The following is a 23366-nucleotide window of genomic DNA, read 5'->3' as shown; positions in this document are numbered from 1 at the left end:
ACAAGCAAAATAAGTATTTTAAATGACTGACAGATAAGTAGAAACAGGCATTTAGACAGAAATCTCAGTATCAGTTGCCTGTCTCCTTTTTTCATCTAGAGTTGTAAATAAAACTATGTAAAGACAGAAATATGCACTGCAAGCATTTTTTTTTTTTGTGTGTGTGTTGATTTCACAAAGGTATGGTGCGTTCAACTGAAACCCTGGCATGGAGTGGTGCTATTGATATTTGTCCAGTGAATAAAAGAATGGTACTTATCCTGCCATGCCAGCCAGTTAATGCAGTCTTTTATTTAGAATGTAGTAGACACACTTGTCTTACTTTCAACTTTCTTGTCCCTCTCACCCGTCTCTGTCTTACCCAATACCACTACCCACTGGCAACATTTCAAGTTCATAAAATTTCCATTTTGCTATACACTAGACTACAGTCCAGCTTTTATTTCAGTCTTTACTACATAAAAAAAGAAGCATGAAAATGAGAAAGCAAGTGAGCCACAATTATTAGCCACAATTAGGTGAATCAGACCCTTTTGTGTAATGGCCCTTTGCCTTCTTCAGCTCTCAAGGGCTGGAGGACCCTGTAATTTCTAGCTGTGAGTGTTTTATTTAGGTCCACAAAGCACTGAGGTGCCACCTAGGTTACTGGGCCAGCCATTTTTTTTTTAAAGGCAACTTTCGCAATTTCCTAATTTTAGTTAACTTCACTCAAAAATTGCTGTCAGGTACTGTTTTCTTTTTCTTTTTGGCTGGCTCTGCCCATCCTGAGAATGGGGCTGGTGTGGCATGTGGTGCCCGGGATTGAACCGCAGTCTCCTGAGGCTGCCTAAGCTTACCTAAGCAGGTGCTTTAGACCTCTGAGCTATCTCGCCAGGTCACTGTTTTCTTTTGGCACTGAAAAACAGGGCAACCTTGCATGACCTAGTTGAACCTGTTTTGTTCTCTAACAGGAGTTAGATGTTTTATGGGATTGTGGGTAATCACTATTATTGTTAAAATATTCCTCCTCCCATTTTTTATAAAAAGTGTCACTCTTTATAAAGTTTTAAGTCTAGATAAAACAAATCAGATATATACATATTTACTGAAAACAGGAGAGCACTATGAGTCTGACCTGTGTAGTGAGACCCTGTAGACCTTGTACTAAAATATATATATGTATGTATTTCATCTTCACACCGTCTATTTCTTAGACTTAGTATGGATTTTCCTTAGTGTTATTTTTCCTTCCCACAATTAAAACCTGAGTACAAACACTGAGAAACAGTACATATGTATGAGATTAAGAATATGTATGGTATTCATTATAGCAAAATTCCCCCAAAAGATAACAGAATTTCAGAGGCCTTAGGACCGAAATAATGAATTAGCTACACGCTCAGATAGGTTTCAGTTCTTTTTCTCTTTACTATAAGAAATCTTCATGGGTAATAATTATCTTTCTATAATCCCTAAGACCTGAAGCTATATTTATTACTTTGGCTATGATAATCATGAAATATTAGTATATATAATGCAAATAATTTGTTATATAAATGTAGAACCCTATGTAGTGGTATGCAGACATGGGGACATCTTCGCTGTGGTGTTGCAATGGAATTCAAGCTATATTTTCATCCTGTAGGACTAAAAATACAACCACTGAAAATTTCCAAATATTAGGGCTTCCTTTTTTGTGATGTTTTAAAATATGAGATTGAAAATAGAATATGTAAGTTCCATTGTTATTTTAAATTTTTTAGTTCATGGGGGGTTGAAAAAAATGTTTAATTTATTTTTTACCCATCATGGAACCTTCTGTCTGTCTATTGGTTTGTCTCTGTCTCTGTCTCTATGTCTGTCTCTGTGCCTGTCTGTCTCTGTCTCTTTCTCTTTCCCTTTCTCCTTCCTCCTTTTCTCCCTCTCTCCTTCCATCCATCCCCTGTATCCCTTCCTTTCTTCCCTCTTTCCTCCTGGCACTGGAGATTGAACTGGAGGGCCCATGCATGGCAGGCAGATATTCCACTACTGTGCTACAACTCTAACCCACACCTGCTCTTTTTGAATTAATAATAAAAAGACTTTCTCATATGAATAATGGACAAAGATGCAAAATGAGAAAAAAAGGTAGATGGGAAAAAAAAAGACAGCAAAAAGTTATCTGGTAGTCAAGGACCTTATAACATTCTACTAAAACAGGGACTTAATAGCTAGACACTGCATTCCTGTTCCCAAGTGACAACATTAGAGGTTAGCTCTCAAGACTGGAAGGAAAAGAACAGTCTACCTTGATCATTACTAAAATAAGACCACTTTTCATAATAAAGGACTCTGGCTACCCAGGACCCTACCAGAATTTAGAACAAAATAAGCTGTCTAGGGTTCATCTGAAAGTTCATGGCTTGGAATTTGCTTCCTTTTTTTTTCTTCTGTATTTTAGGGAAGGATCTACAGGGTGTTCAGGTGTTCAGGGTCCCACTATTTGGTCGGACTTGTAGTGATCCACCTGTTTACAGCCTCCCAAGAACTGGGATTATAGGCACACGCCACCACATCCAGTCTCAATTGCCGTCTCAGTGTGCCCCGGGGGCGGGGCCAGCACAGCAGCCCCAGGGATTGAACCCCTGGCCCCTGTGCCTGCTTGCAGGCACTTTAATCTGCCGAGCTATTTGGCCGGCTCCGTTTCCTTTGTTTTAATACAATTTCTGTTCATACAGAGATTTGAGTTGGCTTCAAATCTAAGGACATAAATATTATAATACAAAGGGTCTCAAACCTTCTCAGTTAATAACACACTCAATGCCATCTTTCTTCTTTCATTAAATAGCACTCCTCTGCTTAAAAAAATAATCAGAGGTCCCCTTGTTATATAGTTAGTATAATGTAATAGGGGTCCTTCTAACAATTTAGCACCTGTTGAGCAGCACACAATTTCTTGCTTCGGAACAAGACATGACATCGCCTTTTTCTGATTCCACGGCAATGTTTATTCATACTGCCTTCTATCCAGCAACCACCGCAGCACTGTTTTGCAAAGGCAGTTCAAGGAAAGGCATGTTATGGCCTAAAGATGCAATATAAACTCTCTACTAGTTTTGTGACTGTGCTTCTGTGTTCCCTCTGAAATTTGAAACTATCCCTCCCCGTGTGAGTTCCCTCTGGTGTCTCAGAGCATATTTTGGAAACAGTAGCCCCAGTCCCATAGTTCCTACCTCCTCTACTTGGGAAAACTCCAACAGGTGAAGGACAATTTGGTCACAGTAACTTTCTGTGTTTAGTTAATGGGATTTGTCTTGCAAAGGGCAAACTGGTTTGCTTATAAATATTCCTTAGTGTAACATGATCTCAGATCTAGTTAGGAGGGGTTAGGAACATTTCAGGTATGTCAATGAAGAGTAGAGTCACTGTAGTATAACAAATCTCATTTGTATTGTTGTAGATAGATACTCTAGTAAGACAAAGGAAGAGTCCTATGAACGGAATAAAAATGTGGATACACATCTAGGTAATACTTCTGTGTCTTTCAAACTTGGAACTAAGTATTATCAGTGGGTACACCCAGTGAGAAGGAAGACCTATCTGGGAAAATTTGCACTGGCGGCCCCGCAGGTTAGGAGCATTTTCTCACTGCTCAGGAAAGAAGCAGTCAGAGGTAGCAATGGGGGATGCTGCGCAGTCCCTGAGGGAAAAATTCTCCTTCGGTAGTGTCCAAAGCCTGGTCTCTGAGGTCTGATTATCTCTGTGTTACACGGGGACACATTATGCAGGGAGGACTGTGCCCCAGGCTTTTGTGATCCCTTTGAGCCCACACACTTCTTCCTCACTGCCCCCTTCGCAGGGACTCCCTGTTGCTCTCTGCAGGTAGCAGTACAGCTTGTAAAGGCAGTAAAGAGACCCATAGGTCATCTCGGTTTCTGCATGACAGTGTACACTCTACACCGGATGGCAAGTGGGGACCAGTTCTTCAGGTGAATTGATTTTTCATTTAATTAATGAAGTCTTTTTGAGACACGGTCTCGCTATGCAGTTCGGGCTGGCCTTGAGTTCACTTTGTAGTGCAGGACGATCTTCAACTCGTAACAATCCTCCTGCCTCAGCCACCCAAGTGCTGGGATTACAAGTGTATACCACCATGCCCAGCTTGTCACTTAATTTAAATGGTTTGAGAGTGTGTTCATATTTAAATAAAATAATATCTTTATAGCTGCATGCTATTCTTGTTACTATTGATTGTCCTACTAACCTTCATAATGCAGACTAGGTTTGTGTGTTTTCAAATATATATATTTTATTAATGGATCATGCATAATAGTGGAAATAACTTATTCTGAAGCTAAAATAATTTTATTTTATTTATTTATGTTTTTTGTGGAACTGGGGATTGAACTCAGGCCCTTGCACTTTCCAGGGAAGCACTTATTCCACTGAGCCATCTCTCCGGCTCTGAAGCTAAAATAAGTTTAAATGCGTTCTGAAGAACTTTAAGAAAAATGTGATTGTTGTTATGTAATTTTCTTCACGCTTCTTCATGGGGCAGCCTTCCATCACTAGTAGTATCTACAATAAACAATAATTCAAATTTGCTTTCCATGGGTTTATTTGTTTATTATACTTATACTAATATTTAGCATTTTTAAAAATGTCTAAGTTTCATAAAGAATGAAGTTGCTACTGTGATGTTTATACTTAACAAACTCTGGGGTAATGCTGAAATAGAAGGCGCCAGGGATGTCTCTTTTGCCTTAAATCAGTGACGTTTTTAGATTCTGTGTATAATGTACACTCAAGTCAGCTGGACTTCTGCTTGATTGCTTTTTTTGGTCACTTTGAGCTTCTATCTTAGTTTATTCTTAGCCAAATCTTCATTGGGCTAGGTAATTCATTTGGGCAAATGAATTTAGGTGTTTTTTTTTTTAGCATTCTTATTTATTTTTAGATTTATTTATTTATTTATTTATTTATTTATTTATTTATTTTTGTGGTACTGGGGATTGAACTCAGGACCCTGTGCTTGCCAGGCAAGCATTTTTAAAATAAATGAATAGATTTATTTATTTATTTGACACATGGTCTCCCTACGCAGCTTCGACTCACGGGGACGCTCCTGTCTTCAGCTGCCCCAGTGCTGGACTGATGGGCACGCACCAACTAGCCCGTTTTCAGGGCCGGCATGGCGTGCGGTACCAGGGTGGGACACGGCACGAACGTGGGTGTGATGTGTATTACTGTCATCGTTGCTAGCACCAGCTTTCCTCCTACAGTCTCAGGCATTCTACTGCTATCTATTTATAAATTGATGACAGTCTGCGAGGAAGACCGTCGGTTTTCGCGGTATCGATAAACTAAGCACTCCTAGTCACAGTTACAAAGCATGGAGATGTTTTCCAAAACACTTCATTTCAATAGATAATCATAAACCTTTCTTGATAGAGTTTGAAATACCTAAGGGATGTTCTCCATAGGAGGGCTAGACTAAAATAATTGATTTCCAATCATGAAGTGAATCAGTGTAATGCTGTCTATGAAGCAGGCGAATTATAGACAATGGACAATCTACACAGCAGTGTTTTAAAAAAGGTAAGGCTAGGGGGCTGGGGAGATAGCTTAGTAGAATGAGCGCTTGCCTAGTAAGTGCAGAGTCCTGGGTTCAATCCTTGGTTCTGCAAAAAAAAAAAAAGAACACACTAGGGCCAGCCAGATAGCTCAGCAGACTAAAGCGCCTGCTTAGGCAGAGTGCAGTGGCTGTGGTTCCATCCCTGGCATGCTGTGTTGGCCCTGCCCCTGGGGCACGCTGAGATGGTGATTGAGACTGGGCCTGGTGGCATGTGCCTATAAATCCCAGCACTTGGGAAGCTGAAAAACAGCAGGATCACTACGAGTCCAATCTAGATAGTGAGACCCTGTAGACACTGTATCCCTGGTACAAAAAAAAAAAAAAATCCAAAACCACACTGAGTTGCATCACAGTTTGGTGAAGTTTGTCCATCTTACGTGAGTCTGATCAAAGAAAGAAACTCTTGCGTTGGTTCAGAGTAACATGAGGCCAAAGTGAACTTTGGAAATTGGTGCCCTTATGAAATACAAAATATTACAGCCTTTTCATAAAATATAGATGTGTATTTAATGTTTGCTAACATGAGTAGAGGATGTGAAATAAACTGTGTATAGTAGCCTCCAGCGGTCAGTTTGTATGATTTGAGAACATCACTATGTAGAAGAGAGTCCATTTAATTCAATGTGATTTTTCTCCTGCCCTCTATCAAGTCAAATGATAGAGCAACAAGTAGTGTTCCGGAACACATTAGCGTTCCTTGCCTCACCTTATCTATAACCACCGATGGGTACACTCAGAATCCCTCTGCGAATCTCTTCTGCTCCTTTTCATCATCAGCAGAGTGGCTATTTCAGCCCCAGCCCTCTCCCCTTCTTATCAAGTGACCACAACTTCTGTCTGATTGCAAAGTGGAGGATGCAGTAGCCTCCACCCCCCTAGACCTTTCGCTCCTTGAGCTCCACATTCGTGCCTCCCGCCTTTCCCTGGCATCCTTTTTCTTTGTTTTCCTAACGAATACAATGTTTAGGACATTTGCATGGAGTCTCTCCTACTGAGCGTAGGAGCAGAATTTTGTCAGCATCTGCATCTTGTTTTAATATCCTTTCTTGAACTTTTACTCTCCATCTTGGGGATTCTTTACCGAACTCATGCATTAATTTAAAAAAATTAATGGTTTAAAATTTAAAATGCATGAACATCCCCTGAAGCGTAATTTTTCCTGCAGCCTCACTCCCCCACCACCCCCGCTTTGTTCATTAACCTTCCTTACAGATGTGTGGGCTGTTTCAGATCTTCACTCTCCACTCACTCTTAACCTACTGGGCTTCTGTTCTACCACCTACAACCCCTGGATCAGCTGTCATCCAAAGACCTAGTAATTACAGACAACGCTGCTTCTTCCAATTTGTCCTAGTTCTCTGTAATTTCTCCTCTTGGTCCTTGTGCTTCATGGTGCTTCCCCCTCTCATCCTCATCCCATAAAAAACTAAATCCACTACTTATTACCTGTCATTACATTGTCCACTGTTGGTCTTTTATTTCTCATGGAAACATCATCTATTTACTCACGCAGGATGAAGGTGTTACCATTTCCCGATCCTCTTTCGTGAGTGGCGGTCTCCACACACATGCACACATGTGCACAAATTCATAGAAGCACAGTGCCTCTTGTAGCTGACCTAACTTTCTTGTCCCACTGCCATCATCTTGATTTAGGCTTTTACCATACTTGCTTTGCTTTATTTCTGTGAATTACATATGAACTACTTTTCCTGTAGTCAATTTTGTCATGCAATAATTTCACAAAAGAAACCATAATTCATGAAAACAAGAATAGCCGAACACCAGCTAAAACCTCTGTGGCTGTCAGGTTCTGAACTATTTGACTCCTTTGTCTTTTAGCACATTTTGCTACTTACACCAAGCAGCTTTTTTTTTTTTAACTGAGCCATGCTTTTTCCGTTTTTTATATTTTGTTAGTGTTTCCCTCTTAGCCTGTTACTTTCATGCCCCTACTCTTGGCCAGAGTAGCACCTCATGGCTGGTGCCTGTTATATTTTATCCTAATGGCCCCAAATGCCAGGCTCTACTGCTCCACAGATGGTGAACTTCATATACACTACAGTTCCCAAGACATATTTACTTTGTCCATGAATGAATCTATAAGAGTCCCAAGTTTCAAGGCTAAGAAAGTAGGCTCAGAATAATATAGAAATATGATCACTGGGAAAAGAAAATTATATGAAGATGAATAAGACTAAACACCAACAAAATAACTGCTCAAAAGTAGCAAAAAGAATTATATGTTACATTAATGAGTAAAACAAAACACTTCTAAGATTTTATTTGAGGCCCACTGTTGTGCCCGGATGATCCACTATGATACCAAAAGCAACCCTCAGGGACCTCCTAGAGCATAAATCCTGAAAGGCCAACTGCAAACTGTCAGGAGATTCTCACATGGTGGCAGGAGATGTTGAGCGCGACTAGACAAATGTCTAGATCCAGAGACGTAGAGACCAATTCAGAGACAGAGAGGAGGAAGGGGAGGGGGAGAGAGAGAGAGGAGAGAGAGAAAGCCACAAGGCCCAGAGCAGACATCGCCACATGAAAGATTCCTGAAGACAGAACAGTACAACAAACACAAAAACGCCTTGCCTAGGTAAGCTAATGACAACCAGAAGCGTGTGGATCCACCTTTCTGTTTTAATTACTTTCCACTCTGTGCTGTGCTTTAAGCCACATTTAAGTCTGTCTAATGCTTTCTGGGGTTGCCTCTGGTGATTCATTATTTAGAAATCAGTTTCATTTGAGCAAACCTCTGCAGAAGCTTTCTTAAGTTATCTGGCAAACAGCTGCCAATATCTAGACATTCCTCAGCTGAGATATCTCCCCAACCCTGTCCACTGTAGTATAACATATTTTCAAACTGAGTTGAAAAGTTTTAAAATATAAAATATTCCTTTCATCTGAGTAGCTAAAACTCAGTTCTTATATAAATATAAGCTTAATTTTTTTTTTTGGGTGGGGGAGGTATCAGGAATTGAACTTATGACCTTACTTACACTTATGGGGCAGGCACTGTACCACTGAGCTAAATCCCCAGCTCTAAGCTGATGTTTTAAGATTTACGTATTTATTTTGCAGTACTAGAGATTGAACTCAGAACCTTGTGCATGTCACTCAGGTACTTACACCATTGAGCTATATCCCTGGCCCTCTCTAAGCTGATGTTTTAAGTGTAAGTTTCTATTACAAATGTAACCCTCACTCCACTCTCTCCAATGCATTTCTAGGAGTGCACTTTTTTTTTTTTTTTTTTTTTTTTTGGTGGAACTGGGGATTGAACTCCGGCCCTTGTGCTTGCCAGGCAAGCACTTATTCTACTGAGCCATCTCCCTGACCCCCTCTCTGATGCATTTCTAGGAAAACAAATGCTTCTTATGCAGTATGACAGTGTACACAAGTTATCTCTGCCACTCACTTTGAGCACATATAATTTTACTCCTCCTTTCTGTGTTAGGGCACAGCGAGGTAGAAGAGCCCCAGTCATTGATGACATCGCATCACCAACTCTTGCCCCAAGCTTCATCAGCTTCCGCCAGGTGCTCCCCCTTTTGCCCTCCCTCATACTCACATATCACTGGCGATGGAGGAGTTCCGGGACATGGATTTTGGAGAGAGGTCATAGTCGCTGTCTGACCGATACAGGAAGGACTCCCGGCGTTGACTGTGGACAAAATTTGCTTGAAGAATTAGCCCAGATCCTGGGCTGGTCATGGGGTCCAAGGGACTCCGTCCCGCAGATGTGCCATTGTCCACATCGAAACTGTAAATGCAAGAAAAGCAATAATGTTACTGTAAATACTTGTAGTTTGATAGTATAGCACAGGGGGTAACTTTAGCTTAGAGTTGACTATGGAAAAACATAGCCGATTTTTGCTGCTAAAGAATGAAGATACTCAATTAAGATTCAGGACATATGAGAACTGGTACTGCAACGTCACGTAACTCAGTAGTGTCCCAAATTTTCTGATCAAGGAGATTATGGGGCCAAAGAGGAAAGCGATCAATGATGTCGAGTGTGCCTAAGGAGAGTCACATGGAGAGAAAACATTCTCTCAGGCTTTCACAGAGAGCACATTGGCCAAGCAATGGCCGTGACTCATCCACATGGCTGACACTGACAAAGGTTCTACAATCTGAGGTACAGGATCTCAGGATAAATCCTGAGGGGATTTCACTGACCTTATCAGACCCAAAAGCTGCAACTCTTGTTGCATAGGTCCTGCTTTACCTTGGTCTTAACCATCCAGCAGAAAAGTATAAAAACGAAGTATAAGAAGTAAAGCCATGGTGCTATGTTGAGCTGTAGGGGACTCAGATCAACAATTTCTGACATTGCCAGTCAAGCGGAAGACCCAATACTATTATGGGCTACTGGACTCTTTTAGAATATTTTGCTGAGTTGACACACCTATAATATTCAAATGATGGAACTAAACAAAAAAGGGGATACAGATGAATGTCCATTTTGTATCTATGTATTCAAAATGGTTAGGATAGATATATAGTTACATTCTCTTAATGAATAGAGGGATTTGTTCTAATAGTGTTTGTAAATAGGATATCATGTCTGCATCTTGTATAGCAAATAACCACTAGGAAGAGAGTGCGCAATTATTGAAACTGTCCTACCAATTTGATTTGAAACTGTCTCATTGCTATTTGTTTCTCAATAAAATTATGGAAAAAATTAAATTAAAAAAAATGAAGATACTGAAATAAATAAAAATACCAAGCACATCAGCTTCAGGTTCTTGTTTCCCCAAGGTTTTGACAAGACACAAACTCAATTTAACTTTAGTTAAAAAGGAGCATTGTGCAAAAACAGCTCTTCTAAGTAGCAAGTTTCTTCTCAGAAAGGAAGAAATCTGTAGTAGTTTGCTAAATAGGTGAGTTCTGATCAACAGATGCCCCACATGTACACCATGTCTTGGTCAGGGCCTGTGACTCCCCCACTCCACCTACTCATACACTCATTTCTGTTATTCCTAAATCCCTCATTAGCAGTATTTTATATTCAGGAGTCTATCAACTCTCACCTACATCATCAAAAGAGCTATCTAATTAGTCTGGAAATAGTTTCCCAGACTGTAACAAGTATGAATTTTTAAAAATGCAAATCTGTATTATTCCATCTTCCATTGAAAACCCATTGTTGACCCTCTTTAGCCTCGGAGTGAAGTCTCCATCTCTCCACAGAATGGAAGGGTGACTAAACATGGACCGTCTGCTCTTATTCACAGCGGTTTGCCTTCCCAAGGTCCCCGTCAGGTGTTCCAACCCCCATTCACTCTGAATTGCAGCTTCCTTCTCCTAAGCTCTCTGCGCCTAACCTCCTGCTCCTCTGCTTGGCCACTTCCTGCCTAACGGTTCTGCATCCGTGAGGACTTTGCCTGCCTCTGAAAAGCTTCTCTGCTGCCTCCAAGCTGCAGGAAAGGCTCTTTCTTTTGGATTCCCGGTGACGCAACTGGCAATGCATCCCAGCTTCCCCTCCATGTCCGCAGCCCTGGCCTGTGAGCTCTCCGCAAGCACAGACTCAATCCTGCATTCTTAGTGTTCCACACAGCCTTTCCCAAACTCTGCTAAAGCCGGGACTGACGTCCAGCAGCAGAGGGCGATACGCGAAAGCTCCTGGGCTCCATCCCCAGCACCACAAAAACAGAAAATGAAAACAAAAGCAGAAAACTATCTCTAGCTAAAGGATTTGACACTGATTAGATGAGTGACTGGTACTAGGTTTGATGACACAGACTTTAGTGTTAGAAGAAAAAAGAAGAAAGAACCACATATGCAGATGTGAAGGTTGCTGTCCTTAGAGTCCAGATCCATTCTCCATGAAGAGTGAGTTCAGTGAAACCTTAGTCAGTATTAAAGTCAACTGTCATTTGTCCTTAGGAGAACCGACTCCTAGTTGAACGCTGTCCAGGAGGTATGTGGTTTAAAAAGAAGGTGAACAAATAAAGGAAAATATTTAGTTGTCGTCACCATTTTTCCCATTGGAATTTTTATCCAAACTATTAACCAGATATTTTGGAAAACTTTCATTTTATCTATTGAAGTTATTAACAAATACTTTTGCAATTCCAGGATTGGAAGCGAAAGCGGGACAATAAAGTAGGGGTTTCAAGGATGGACCTATGACCAAGGAACTTGGTCCTCAAAGCAGTCCATGAAATTGAAAGCAAAGAGAAAACTTCCAGTATAGCTTAACAAGTCCACAATATGTTTTCCAGTTTAAAATGTCTTAAAAATGTACCACCTTCCAAATGCACTCACCAGTTGTGTAAGGACAGTGTGAAATTATCCAGGTGAACAGATTCATTTCATAGACAAGGTTACCAGGTCCGAGAAAAGTTAATGGACCAAAGTCCTTGGGCTAACGGGCTCAGTCCTCTCTTGTTCCTCCAGCCCTTCCTACTCAAGAGTATAATAATACAATCAAAAGTACACATCAGTAACTGTGGCACTAAACACAGGGGCTGATTCACCTGGATACAACAGGTCCACATTCGTAGGTACTCTGGCTAGCTCACGAAAAGCCAGAGAGAAAAAGAATTTGAACCATCAAATAATTTAAATAACTTTCTAATCATCAAATTTCAGGCAAGCTCCTTCTGCTTTTTTTCTTTTTTCTTTCTTTCTTTCTTTTTTTTTTTTTTTGGTTTGTTTGCAGAACCGGGGATTGAACTCAGACCCTTGCGCTTGCCAAGGGAAGCGCCTATTCTACTGAGCCATCTCCCTGGCCCCAATATTCTTATTTTGATAAGCACTACTGAGCACCTACTATGAACAGACTGACATAAAACAAGTGGGACACAGGCTGGGGAGATGGCTCAGCGCTCTAAGCACCTGCCTGGCAAGAGCAAGGACCTGGGTTGGATCCACAGTACCGTCTGCCATGCTGGCCCTGGAACTCTGGATGCACCAAGCCGGCTACTAAAATCAGGTATGGTGGCACACTCCTGTAATCCCAGCGCTGGGGAGGCTGAGACAGGACGATCACTGTGACTGAGCTGGGTAGTGAGACCCTGTACCACATCAATCAATCATTAAAATCATTTTTTAAAGTGGGGACACGTGAGAAGTTTCTATAGAAAAGATGTTTAAAAGAGGGCTTCAGAAAAAAACCTCAATGCATTCATAAGGGCTGGAGAGATAGCTCAATAGAACAAGTGCCTGCCTGGCAAGCGCAAGGTCCTGAGTTCAATCCCCGGTGCTGAGAAAAAAAGGAAAAACAAGAGGAAAAGAGGGCTGCAGAAGGCATATGGGAGTGGATTTTTCTCCTAAAGAGAGAGCCACGGCCGCTTTTCAGCACAAAGATCTAAAATGCAAACACATGTAAGAAGTGCCCATGCTGGTTTCTTAGAAATTATTAAGATGATGCCGCTCTTAAGAGAATAAAAAATAACATACCCTTGTTCTGCATGAACAGAAATAGAGGATACAAGGAATGCGAGTCTTGGTTTAAGTTTTCTGAGTTGAACTGAGTAAATTTCAAAACGGAAAGATAACCTCTAATTTGTATTTTCAAATTATAACTTTCCTGTTTAATGAAGGAAGACAATTTACAGAGACCCTCTATTGTAAGTCTCAGAATATATTGGTAAGTGTATTAAAATTTTCAACATTTTTGCCATAATGCTACCTATTACAACTAAAACATTTATTAATAGGTCAGAAAAAATGCTTGATAAGCCATCCTAACACCCTTATTTGTAGATTGTAATACAAAGCTTTGTCCACTAGATGGAGATGTTTTCTTTAAAAAATATTCATTTAAAATAAATTTGAAGGCCTAAATTAGCTCTTAAGCAGTCTAAAGAAAAGGTCTTAAAATCACCCGCCCTACAAATCTCATGATCAGGGGCTGGGGAGATGACTCAGTGGAATAAAAGTGCTTCCTGGCAAGTACAAGGCCCTGAGTTCAATCCCTGGCTTTGCAAAAAACAAAAACAAAAACAAAAAATAATCATCTATAGCAAGTGATTCACAATATGAATGAAATTACAACAATCTAAGAAATATTAATGAGTATCAGTGTCAGAAATTGTTGGCCTAAGTCCCCTACAGCTGACCCAATACTATTATGGGCTACTGGACTCTTAGAATATTTTGCTGAGTTAACACACCTATAATATTCAAATAATGGAACTAAACAAAAAAGGGGATACAGATGAATGTCCATTTTGTATCTGTGTATTCAAAGCGGTTAGGATATATAGTTACATTCTCTTAATGAATAGAGGGATTTGTTCTAATGGTGTTTGTAAATAGGATATCATGTCCGCATCTTGTACAGCAATTAACCACTAGGAAGAATATATGCAATGTGTTAATTATTGAAACTGTCCTACCAATTTGGTTTGAAGCTGTCTCACTGGTATTTGTCTCTCAATAAAATTATGGAAAAAAAGAAATATTAATGAGAATAAAAGTAGAGTGATAGGGAAGATTAAAATGGCCACAGATGCTTAGGACTTAATTTTAAAGACTCAAGAAGGCATAACTGAATTTGTAGCAAATCATTAAATACTATAATTAGTATGCTGGGGCACAATAACATAAGTATCACTGATGCTTTGGGGAATGACTGTAAATTTTGGTAAATAGAACTTTTCTCAGACTAGCTTAGGAGGTAGACCTAGGATCTGAGAACATTTCCCTGGTGGGTTTCAATTACGTTAAATAATGTTGAAAATTCTTCAAGAAAAAATGTTATTAATGAGAATCCCTACTATAAAACGTGATCAAACATTAGTACTGGGGGCTCACTTTTTAGAAAAAGAGGCTACATAGTATTATGTCGGATTCAAGGATAAACACCAGCATAGTGGGTCCTACATTCTTAGATTAACGCTGTAACAAGTACAGATATAGTAAACATAATATATTTTTTCTTTTTTTTGTGGTTGACTCAGCCCACCTTTGGGATGGGCCAGCGTGGCATCTGATGCCAGGGATCGAACTGCGGTCCCTGCGCACTTGTCTAAACTTACTAAGCAGGCGCTTTCGACCGCTGAGCTATCTTGCCGGATAGTTCAGCGAAGCGCCTGCTTAGGCAAGTGCAGGGACCGGGGTTCAATCCCTGGCACCACGTGCCATGCTGGCCCAGCCCCGGGTTGCACTGAGCTAGCCACCGAGACCAGGCATGGTGGCACACACCTGTAATCCCAGCGCTGGGGAGGCTGAGACAGGAAGATCGCTATGATTCCGAGCATAATGAGATCCTGTACCAAATACATAAAAATAAATAAATAAATAAAAAATTAAAAAGAAACAATGTTTTGGAGCAAGGCACTGAAGTCTACTTAACAGAGCCACATAGGAAGTAGTAGAGATACAAGCCCTCTCACCCATACGGCATTGGGGTCACGTATATAAATAGCAAATGTTGCTGCACTGTGGGAATCAGGCAATCATAAATATGATGCCCGCAATGAACGGAAAGGGGTTGAAGAGGTGGGAAAATGGGCATCTCTGAGGCGCAGGCAGAAAATAGCATCCGCAAAGGCTAGAGTTGGCGCGGGGGAAGCAGCAGCAGCCACTCACCAAGAAAGGACGCGTGTGGCATGTGCACAAGGTGGGAGATGCGGGCGCAGAGAGCCGCGGGGGCCTCCGGAACGAGACCCAGCAGGGAGGCCTGCAGCGCTGCGGAAGCCCAGCAAAGGCCTGTCCCGAGGAACAGTGGAGAAGAAAGACGTCGCAGGAGGGCGGTGGGCAGGCCGTGTCCTCCGCAGGGAGCGCTTTCTACATTGCTGGGCTTGTTACAAAAAAACTTAATCAGAGGAGAGCAGAAACCCACAAAATACAAAATCTATAGACCCGAGAGGGGAATGGCTGCCCCCAGATAAGGCTCATTAATTCAGAGGCTTCTGCTATTAGAACTAGAAAGCTTGCCTTGGGAGAGGTAAGTTTTGGGAAAAAACAAAACAAAACACAACAGTACTTTTTTTTTTTTTTTTTTTTCTCAGTGGGTAGTAAGTTATTCAAGAGTTAGACCCCTACTCCTTTTCCTGAAAGTTGGCCTCATTTAACTGAGAGTTAATTCATGCCACAAATGTACCTAGGATCAAACAAACTCCTTCCTCCCGAAGCACCTTAGTAAACAGTCCAGGTGGCCCTACTAACAAAACAAGGAGGCAGTGAGCGGTAAGGCAGCCCTCACCCCAACTGAGACATGAAAATCTCTGAGCGTCTGGAGAAGTCTTCAGCAGCCACGCGGGCATGGAGATTCCTTCAGACTGTTACGTGGAGCCAAGCACATGCTCAACAGAAGCTTGGGAATGGGTCTAAGGAAACGAGGATGGTGAGAATACCTCATGAGAGGGATCGTGATGACAATGCCAGCGACAACAGCAGCTCGGAGCACTGTCCCCGCACTGCATGCGCATCATTTGGCTGCCCTGTCCTCATAACCCTTTGACACACACTATATTTTCTGCTTGACCAGTGAGTAACGTGTAGCTTTGAGTGGTGTTCTAATTTAAAGCATGTATTCAAATCATAAATCCCATGAATGGGTTTTAAACTCAAACCACTGCATTCTAACGCCTGACAGAATGGACTCACCATGTTTTATTTCTGTTATAAAATGTCCTATTAGTAATTTAAAATATACAAGAACACTTCTTAGCTTCCTTAGCTGGGAAGAACTTCAAGTGTTACTTTTTTTTTTCCTGTATTTAGGGCAGGGTCTCACTATATAAATCGAACTCATGGTGATTCTCCCATTTTCAGCCTCCCAAGTCCTGGGATTATGGGCACGTGCCAGCATACCCAGTCTCAGTTGCCATCTCAGTGCACCCCAGGGGCAGGACTGGCACTGCACGCTGGGGATTGAACCCAGGCCGCTGCGCTGTGCCTAAGCAGGCACCTTAGTCCGCTGAGCTATCAGGTCGGCCCTCAAGTGTTACTGTAAAGTGAACACTCTGGCTAACTTGTAATAGTGCCTGCAGAGGCCGGTTCTGCTTGGTTTTTATGTCACCCAATTCTTCAGAATGAGTGAAATCCTCTGATTTGAACCCAGAATTATGGTGCAAAGCTGTCTCTGCTGTAACCTATTTGGTGGGTTTCTTTGGAGTTTGAGATTTCATTTGGAATTAAGGTGTGTGACAGAGATTAGGAAATGGAGTGAACTGATATGTTGTATTGTCCCTTTTTACAGAAGGCAGCAGTAGAGAAGCAATGTTTGGCTGCCCTGGTCCCCAGCGAGGAGGCGTCGGAGCAAGAATCTGGTGGCCATTGCCCTCCGGGCTTGTGAAGGCTGCATGTATCCAGCTTGGTCTGTGGAACCAGTTCTCCACAAGAAGCAGACAGAATCAGACAAGCGATTGGCCATTGAAACTGCTTTGCACTTTTCTATTTTGGTGCGTTTTCTACCCTCCTTCTTTCCAGCCTCCCCAAAAGCTCCCATAGTTCCTCTCTCTACTGCTCTCGTACCTATTTTTATTTGCGAAGGGGTATTTCTCAGCCTGAGACTAGGCCTTGCTTCCTCAATTTAAATATTTTGCCTGTCTTCTTCACCATAATTCTTTTCTCCCTTGAGCCTGGATCCTGCCACTGTCCTAGGTAAACAGCAACCCTTCTGTAGTGTAGCATTCAGGATGTAGACTGACCCCCAGCTTGGAGCCTGTGGGAGGTGAAGCACAGTAGGGAACACAGCTAGGAATACTGTCAGCACCACCTCCCATGACCAAAGCATCCCCACAGCGCTCCTGAAGGAAGCCCCTGGTGAGCGCTGCTAGGAACCCTGGGAGCGCTCACTAGCACTAAGTAATAGAGAACGCCTCTGCTGCTCTGTAGTAAGAACAATGTGTATTGACCGGAGATCTTACTGTCCCCTGGCAGAAGGTGAGGAGATACCAGAGTTGGATCTGCCAACACCTTCCCTTGGGAGTTAGTTAGGAAATCAGGATTAAAGTTCAAATCTTGGTGCTGTTACTTTTGCACGATCTTGGCCCAGTTACTCCACCTTCCCAAGTTTCTGTTTCCTGACAAAGATAGTTACATACCTTGCTCTTGAGCCACCGTAAGGACAGGAAGAGAAAGTGTTTGGGAGGCATCTACCACATGGCCTGCCAACTAGGATATTCCCAATATTGAGAAGTTTAAAAAAAAATTTATTACCCCTTATCTCCCTAGGCAATCTTCCACCAGGTCATTGTCTCTGAGTCACCCTCCTTACCCGCTGTGATGGCTCTCCTTTTGATGTCTCCCCAAAGCCTCATGCAGTCAGAGACGGGGCTTTATCAGAGGTGGCTGGATCTACAGTGTGACCCTGGAAGTGATTCATGGCGCAATGCTATGATTAATCAAGGGCCTTAGGATTAAGGGTGAGAGTACTACCCACTCTGAGTGGTCTGAATAAGATATAAGGGGCAGAAAGAGCTGTGGTCGTCCCTTGCTTGCTTTGCTACCTCTGTCCGCCACGAACTGTTCATCCTCTCCTACCCTCTACCAAGCCACGCTGCCTCAGACTTGGCCTATTATGGACTGCAACCTATACAAACTGCAATTTAAATAAACCTTTCCTCACTTAACTTGTGGATGTTGTGCATTTTGTCCCAGCCATGGGAGAAAAGTAACTAAGACACCTGAACACACGGCTGTGAGAAGAATCTAGAGTAAGAGGAGCCTCATAAAGGGAAGCGAGGGCCAGCTCTCCTCCAGCCTGGCAATCAACAAGGTGCCGGATGCTGGGACCAGGTTGTTTTCCCAATGTCGGCTGCTGACACGGTCCCACCCTGCTTCACACTTCCATGCGATAACATCCTGGGAGAGGGTGGGGACTGTTGATTTTTTTTTCTTTAAATATTCCTGAGGAGAAAGGACAATTTCCTGGTAGGAAATGTGGAAAGTTTGGAGATCTCAACCAGCGGGGTGGGGCTCTGGCCAAATATAATGGGCAGAAATGCTCCTTCAGACCTCAGTCTGCAGATGCAGGATATAGCTTGAGGATCTTGGGCCACAATGACGTGGTTGTTTAGGTTCCTGGCCAACTCTTGTGTGCACTGCTGCCCATGCTATTGGATGTACAAGGGAATCCATGTTGGCGCTGTGCTCCTGGGGGAGGGGAGAGGATTAACCAAGAGCTTAACAAAAGCGTAGAACTGGATAAATAGGCACGTTTTCCCCCTTTATATTCTTAAATATTTTAGCCAAGGTTATCAATATCACAGATTGTAAACTTGTGCCTAACTAATGCCAGTGATAGTTTGCTCATTCAAAATTTCTCTGTGGGCTCAGTAGCTTCTCTGGAATAGAAAGGTATTGTTTCTCAAAATTCACTATTTAATATTTACTTTGTCCTGCTTAGCCAGAGAGACGAGGGTGTAGAAAATAGCATTGTACACTGACATGCACAGATAGCAGTATTTCTGTATCACTGAGAGGATATTTAGCTATTTTCCTAGATTACAAGTTAAATGATCCAATCATGATAGTCACATAGTGTGTATATTTGCTTGGAAGATAGGCATTTGAAAACAGGAACTAAATTTTACCATTTTCACAGGTGCTTTAAATAAGGAAGAGCCTGGAGCAAAGAATGTGTGCTTATTGATGAGTAAAGGTATCAGGCGATGTCTAGAGACACAGACATTTGTTTCTGGCCTGCTGGTGATATTGTCAAGGAATACCAGCAGCAGACCAATGGAAGATGAACTCGACAGCCTGAGTTAGATGTGGGAGGCATTCTGCACTTCTACTAGGATGACCATGATTGAAAGAATAAAAGTGTGACAAGGCTGTGGAGGGACTGGAATGCCAGCATGCTATTGGTGGGACTGTGATATGTACAGTCACTATAGAAAATAGTGTGTAGCTTCCTCATAAAATAGTAATAAGATTATCTTATGATCCCTCACTCTAACTTGTAGGTAATTGACCAAAAGAACTGAGGTGACAACAAAGAAATAAGGCCACTGTCATGGTTACTGCAATGCTGTTCACAATCACAAAGCCATGGAGACAATTTCAATGCCCCTTCATGAATGAATGGATGAAGAAAATGTGATATAAACATAGGATGGAATGCTACCCAGTCTCAGATAGGGGAAAGCCTGCCACGTGCTCAGCATAGATGAACCCTGGGGATACTAGGCAAGCAAATAAGGCTGCCACGGAAGGACAGATGCTGTGTGATTCTGATCATATGAGGAATCTTAGCTTAAACCTGTAGGCACACAAAACAGAATGCTGATGGCTCATGAAGCCTGGGGAAAGGGAACTGGCTACATGCTGTTTCGTAGGTCTCTAGTGTTGGTTATGTAGGAAGAAAGAATTCTAAAGATATTCTGCACGACACCGAGCTCATAATAACAATGGTGCACCACACATGTAAACTTGGAGAGTAGATTTCATGTGATATGTTTCTGTTTTCACTACAGTAAAAAAATAAGGATACCAAAAGTGTTCAACCTAGGCTAATGAGACAAGTGAGTCTTAAGATTGGAGAAACAGAGTCTACACTGGCAGAGGGAGGTGCATATCTATGACACTTATCTAGACATGATGAGCCAGTCAACTCATAACTGTGTGTGTATGTGCATTCTAATAAGTGACTATATATGCAATTGTTCATAAAGAACTATTAAAATAATAACATTATATGATATCTAGTTAATGAATATATACTACAGATAGATAGATAGATAGATAGATAGATAGATAGATAGATAGGAACTAGACTATATGGCAGTAAGATGATAATGGAAAGCAGGAACCCTCTGTTTATGTGGCGGTTGGTAGAGGTTGATTTATCTGGCCATGACATCATGTCCTTCCGGCCTCACTGTGGTTGAGAAAGACGCAAGCATCACATACTTCTTCTCTCACCCCTGGGCATCACATGCTAACCCCATCAAAGAGCCAAGAAGGATGAGCAGAGGGATGCAACACTCCCTAGAAGACTGGGACAGATCTGGAGTGAGCTACCATCCTACAAGAACTGATTCAGTCTATTCTTGTGTGGAGTCCCACTGGTCACCAAAGCCCTTTTCTTTTCCTAAGATGTTGTATTTGCAAAATGCAGTGTTCCTTTAAGTTAGGTCATCAAGCAGAAGCCTGAAGAGGAATCATATCTCTCTGGCAAAGTGGTGGTGGAGAGTGTTTCTATACCTAATTAGCGGCCTATAGAGTAGGTGAAGTTGCTCTAGCGAAACCACACGGGAACACTGGATTTGCTGTGCCGCACGCTCCCTCCCACCCGCACCATCTTACTCTTGATTCTGCAGCCAGAATGAGCCTGTTGCAATGAAAATCAGAGCACAGCCAGTCCCTGCTCACCTGCCCTTCATGGCGCCCAGTTTTGTGCAGAGTAAACACCATGTCCTCCCAGTGGCCTCAGGCCCTGAGGGCTGCGGAGCCGGAGACCCTCTGTACTCAGCTCCCATCTCCGTCCACTTCTCCAGCGTGCTCTGCTTCAGCCTCTTCTCACTCTTCTATCCCTAGATTACGCACAACGTATTCTTTCTCAGGGCCTTTGTACTTCCACGTCATTCTACCCAAGATATTCTTTGTCCACATAGCAGGTCCATGTCAGCTTTCTTGCGAAATATTTCCATTCAGTCCTATTTACAGCCCCCTAATCTCATCTCGGAGCCTTCCAGAGCCTTCCTCCCTTCGGAGTTTTCCCACAGAATTCATTAACCTCTGGCCCACTTAGCTTAACTCATTTTTATCCTACTCTCCCCATCAGAATGTAAGCGCCGTAAGCGCCGAAATTTTGAGCTTTCTTCATTTTTGTGCCCAAGGCACCTATGATGGGGCCTCCAGTCCTGCTGTGGCTTAAGAAATGCTGGCACTGTGAATGCAAAAGTGCCTTTGGATACACACTCACTGTCCCCTGGTTTTTATCTGCCATGCTTCTCCGTGTGAGTCCACTTCAAATGAATTTCATTACTGTTCTTCCAATTTGGGCTAGGGATGGGCCATTTGTTTTAAGAAAGTTTATGTCAACTAATGAGACTGATGAAATCATTTTTAAAAAAAAGGATTTAATTAATTAATTAATTAATTAATTTGGTACAGGGTCTCACTACACAGCTCAGACTCAGTGATCCTCCTACCTCAGCCTCCCCAGCCCTGGGAGTGCAGGCCTGCACCACCATGCCCAGTTTCAGCGGCCAGCAAGGCATGCCCAGAAACAAGATATGCGGTACTGGGGGATCAAACTTGAGTCTTTGTGCTTTCCAGGCAGGCGCTTAGACTGCCAAGCCATCCCCCCAGTCCCCTGATCAATTCACTTAAAAGAAATAATCTGGAAAGGCGTCTAGAACACGGGAGTCTTAAAAGATTCCCAATTGATGGGAACCATTTCAATCTTTCCATTTGGCCAACAATTAGCCATGAAATCGGGATGGAATTGAGGTTTGGTGGTGGAAAATGTTATACAATTTTGAGAGTCCACTTTGAGAAAAATGACCAAAAAACATGAACTTTAAACCAACAACTATGCGCCACTGCTAGTCTCCTGCAACCTGGAAGGTCTCAAGCCGTGAAGGGGCTCTGAGCTGGGGCTTCATGGGTTCTACATCAGAGCTGGGCAGATTACAGAACATGAGACGGAACACAAGGGATGGGCTGAGAGTGAAAATAAATGCTCAGTTATTATTGAAGGTTAAGTTCTCAGAGCTGTCCTTATCCTTGGCGCATCCTTCTCCCAGTGGTTTTTTTTTTTTTTTTTTTTTTTTTTTTGTTTGTTTGTTTGTTTTTGTTTTTTTCGCCCTCCTAGCTATTATCATCTGGACCTAGGGGACTGACTCTATGAAGAAAGAGAAAAGGATCACTTTGAACTTCTGAAAATACTGATCTTTAACCACACTTGTCTTCCCCGAGGTTATGATTATCTTTTCGACAGGTGAGTTTCCAAGATGTGATTCTCAATCACATCTCTGGCTAGTACGTACATATTTAGACAACTTAAAATTAACTTCCAAAAGCTTACCCGAATAAGAACGACTACATTATGAATCCTCTGTGGCATCCTTATTGTTAAACATGTTACATATTGAGAAGATTAAATAGTCTACAGGAAGAATAAAGCTGAAAACAAAAACTGCAGTAGTTCTCTGAAGCTTGATTTAAAAATGTAACCTGAATCTGTTTCTTTTCCTCCAATGGATATGAAAACTCTGAGTGTATTTCTTTTTGGGTCTGAACTATCCCCACACAGGTCAGGAAGGCTTTCTCCAGCCCTACTATTAAATCTATTTTGGAAAAGTGATATTACTCTGTTTCCAACCTCAATGATCCAAACATACGGGTTTTCCTTTAACAGGAGTAAAAGACAGAAAGGGGCTCCAGAGAGCTATGTGGTGTGACTTAGATAGGTTTTCTCACTCTTCCTGGGGTAAAGGATGTCTAATAATTTAATTTGGTGATAAGTATGGACGATTACTCTCTTCTATAATTTGTCTAAAATACAACCTTGGAGGAAATGAAAGAGGAAACTGTAAAGGCCCACCCGGAAGGCACGCTGCTCCCTTTCTTGTGGCCACATTGCGTTGAGCGTTCCCTTGTGGTTTCTTACATTGAGTGAAATACACAGAGTTTGGATTAAACTTTAAAGGTTTTCAGACATTGACATTGTCTGTCAAAATGCTGTGAAATCTCTCACAATAAGGACTTTGCAGAGTTAACAATATTTTCATCTTCCTTGAAATGATTTTGTGTCTAATCCTGAGGAAGGACTGAATCTTGGAAAAGCAAAGAATTTAATAATCATGACTGCAAATGTGGCAGATTGTGCTTGCCAGCTGCTAGTTTC

The 23366-nt window shown here is 42.0% G+C and overlaps 1 protein-coding gene across 6 annotated transcripts in view; it reads right to left on the bottom strand.

Moving 5' to 3' along the window:
* Pde4d (phosphodiesterase 4D) overlaps nt 1-23366 on the bottom strand; it is a 1527171-nt gene that overhangs the window by 219659 nt on the left and 1284146 nt on the right. For all 6 annotated transcript variants that reach the window (XM_004623069.2, XM_004623068.3, XM_004623070.2 and 3 more), the window contains one exon: nt 9171-9362. In XM_004623069.2, coding sequence (XP_004623126.1) covers nt 9171-9362 — 192 coding nt within the window. The remainder of the gene's footprint in view (nt 1-9170; nt 9363-23366) is intronic.

Source organism: Octodon degus, unplaced genomic scaffold (assembly GCF_000260255.1).
Source record: "Octodon degus isolate 3935 unplaced genomic scaffold, OctDeg1.0 scaffold00001, whole genome shotgun sequence".
Lineage (NCBI taxonomy): Eukaryota > Metazoa > Chordata > Mammalia > Rodentia > Octodontidae > Octodon > Octodon degus.
This window is presented reverse-complemented; position numbering and strand designations above follow the sequence as displayed.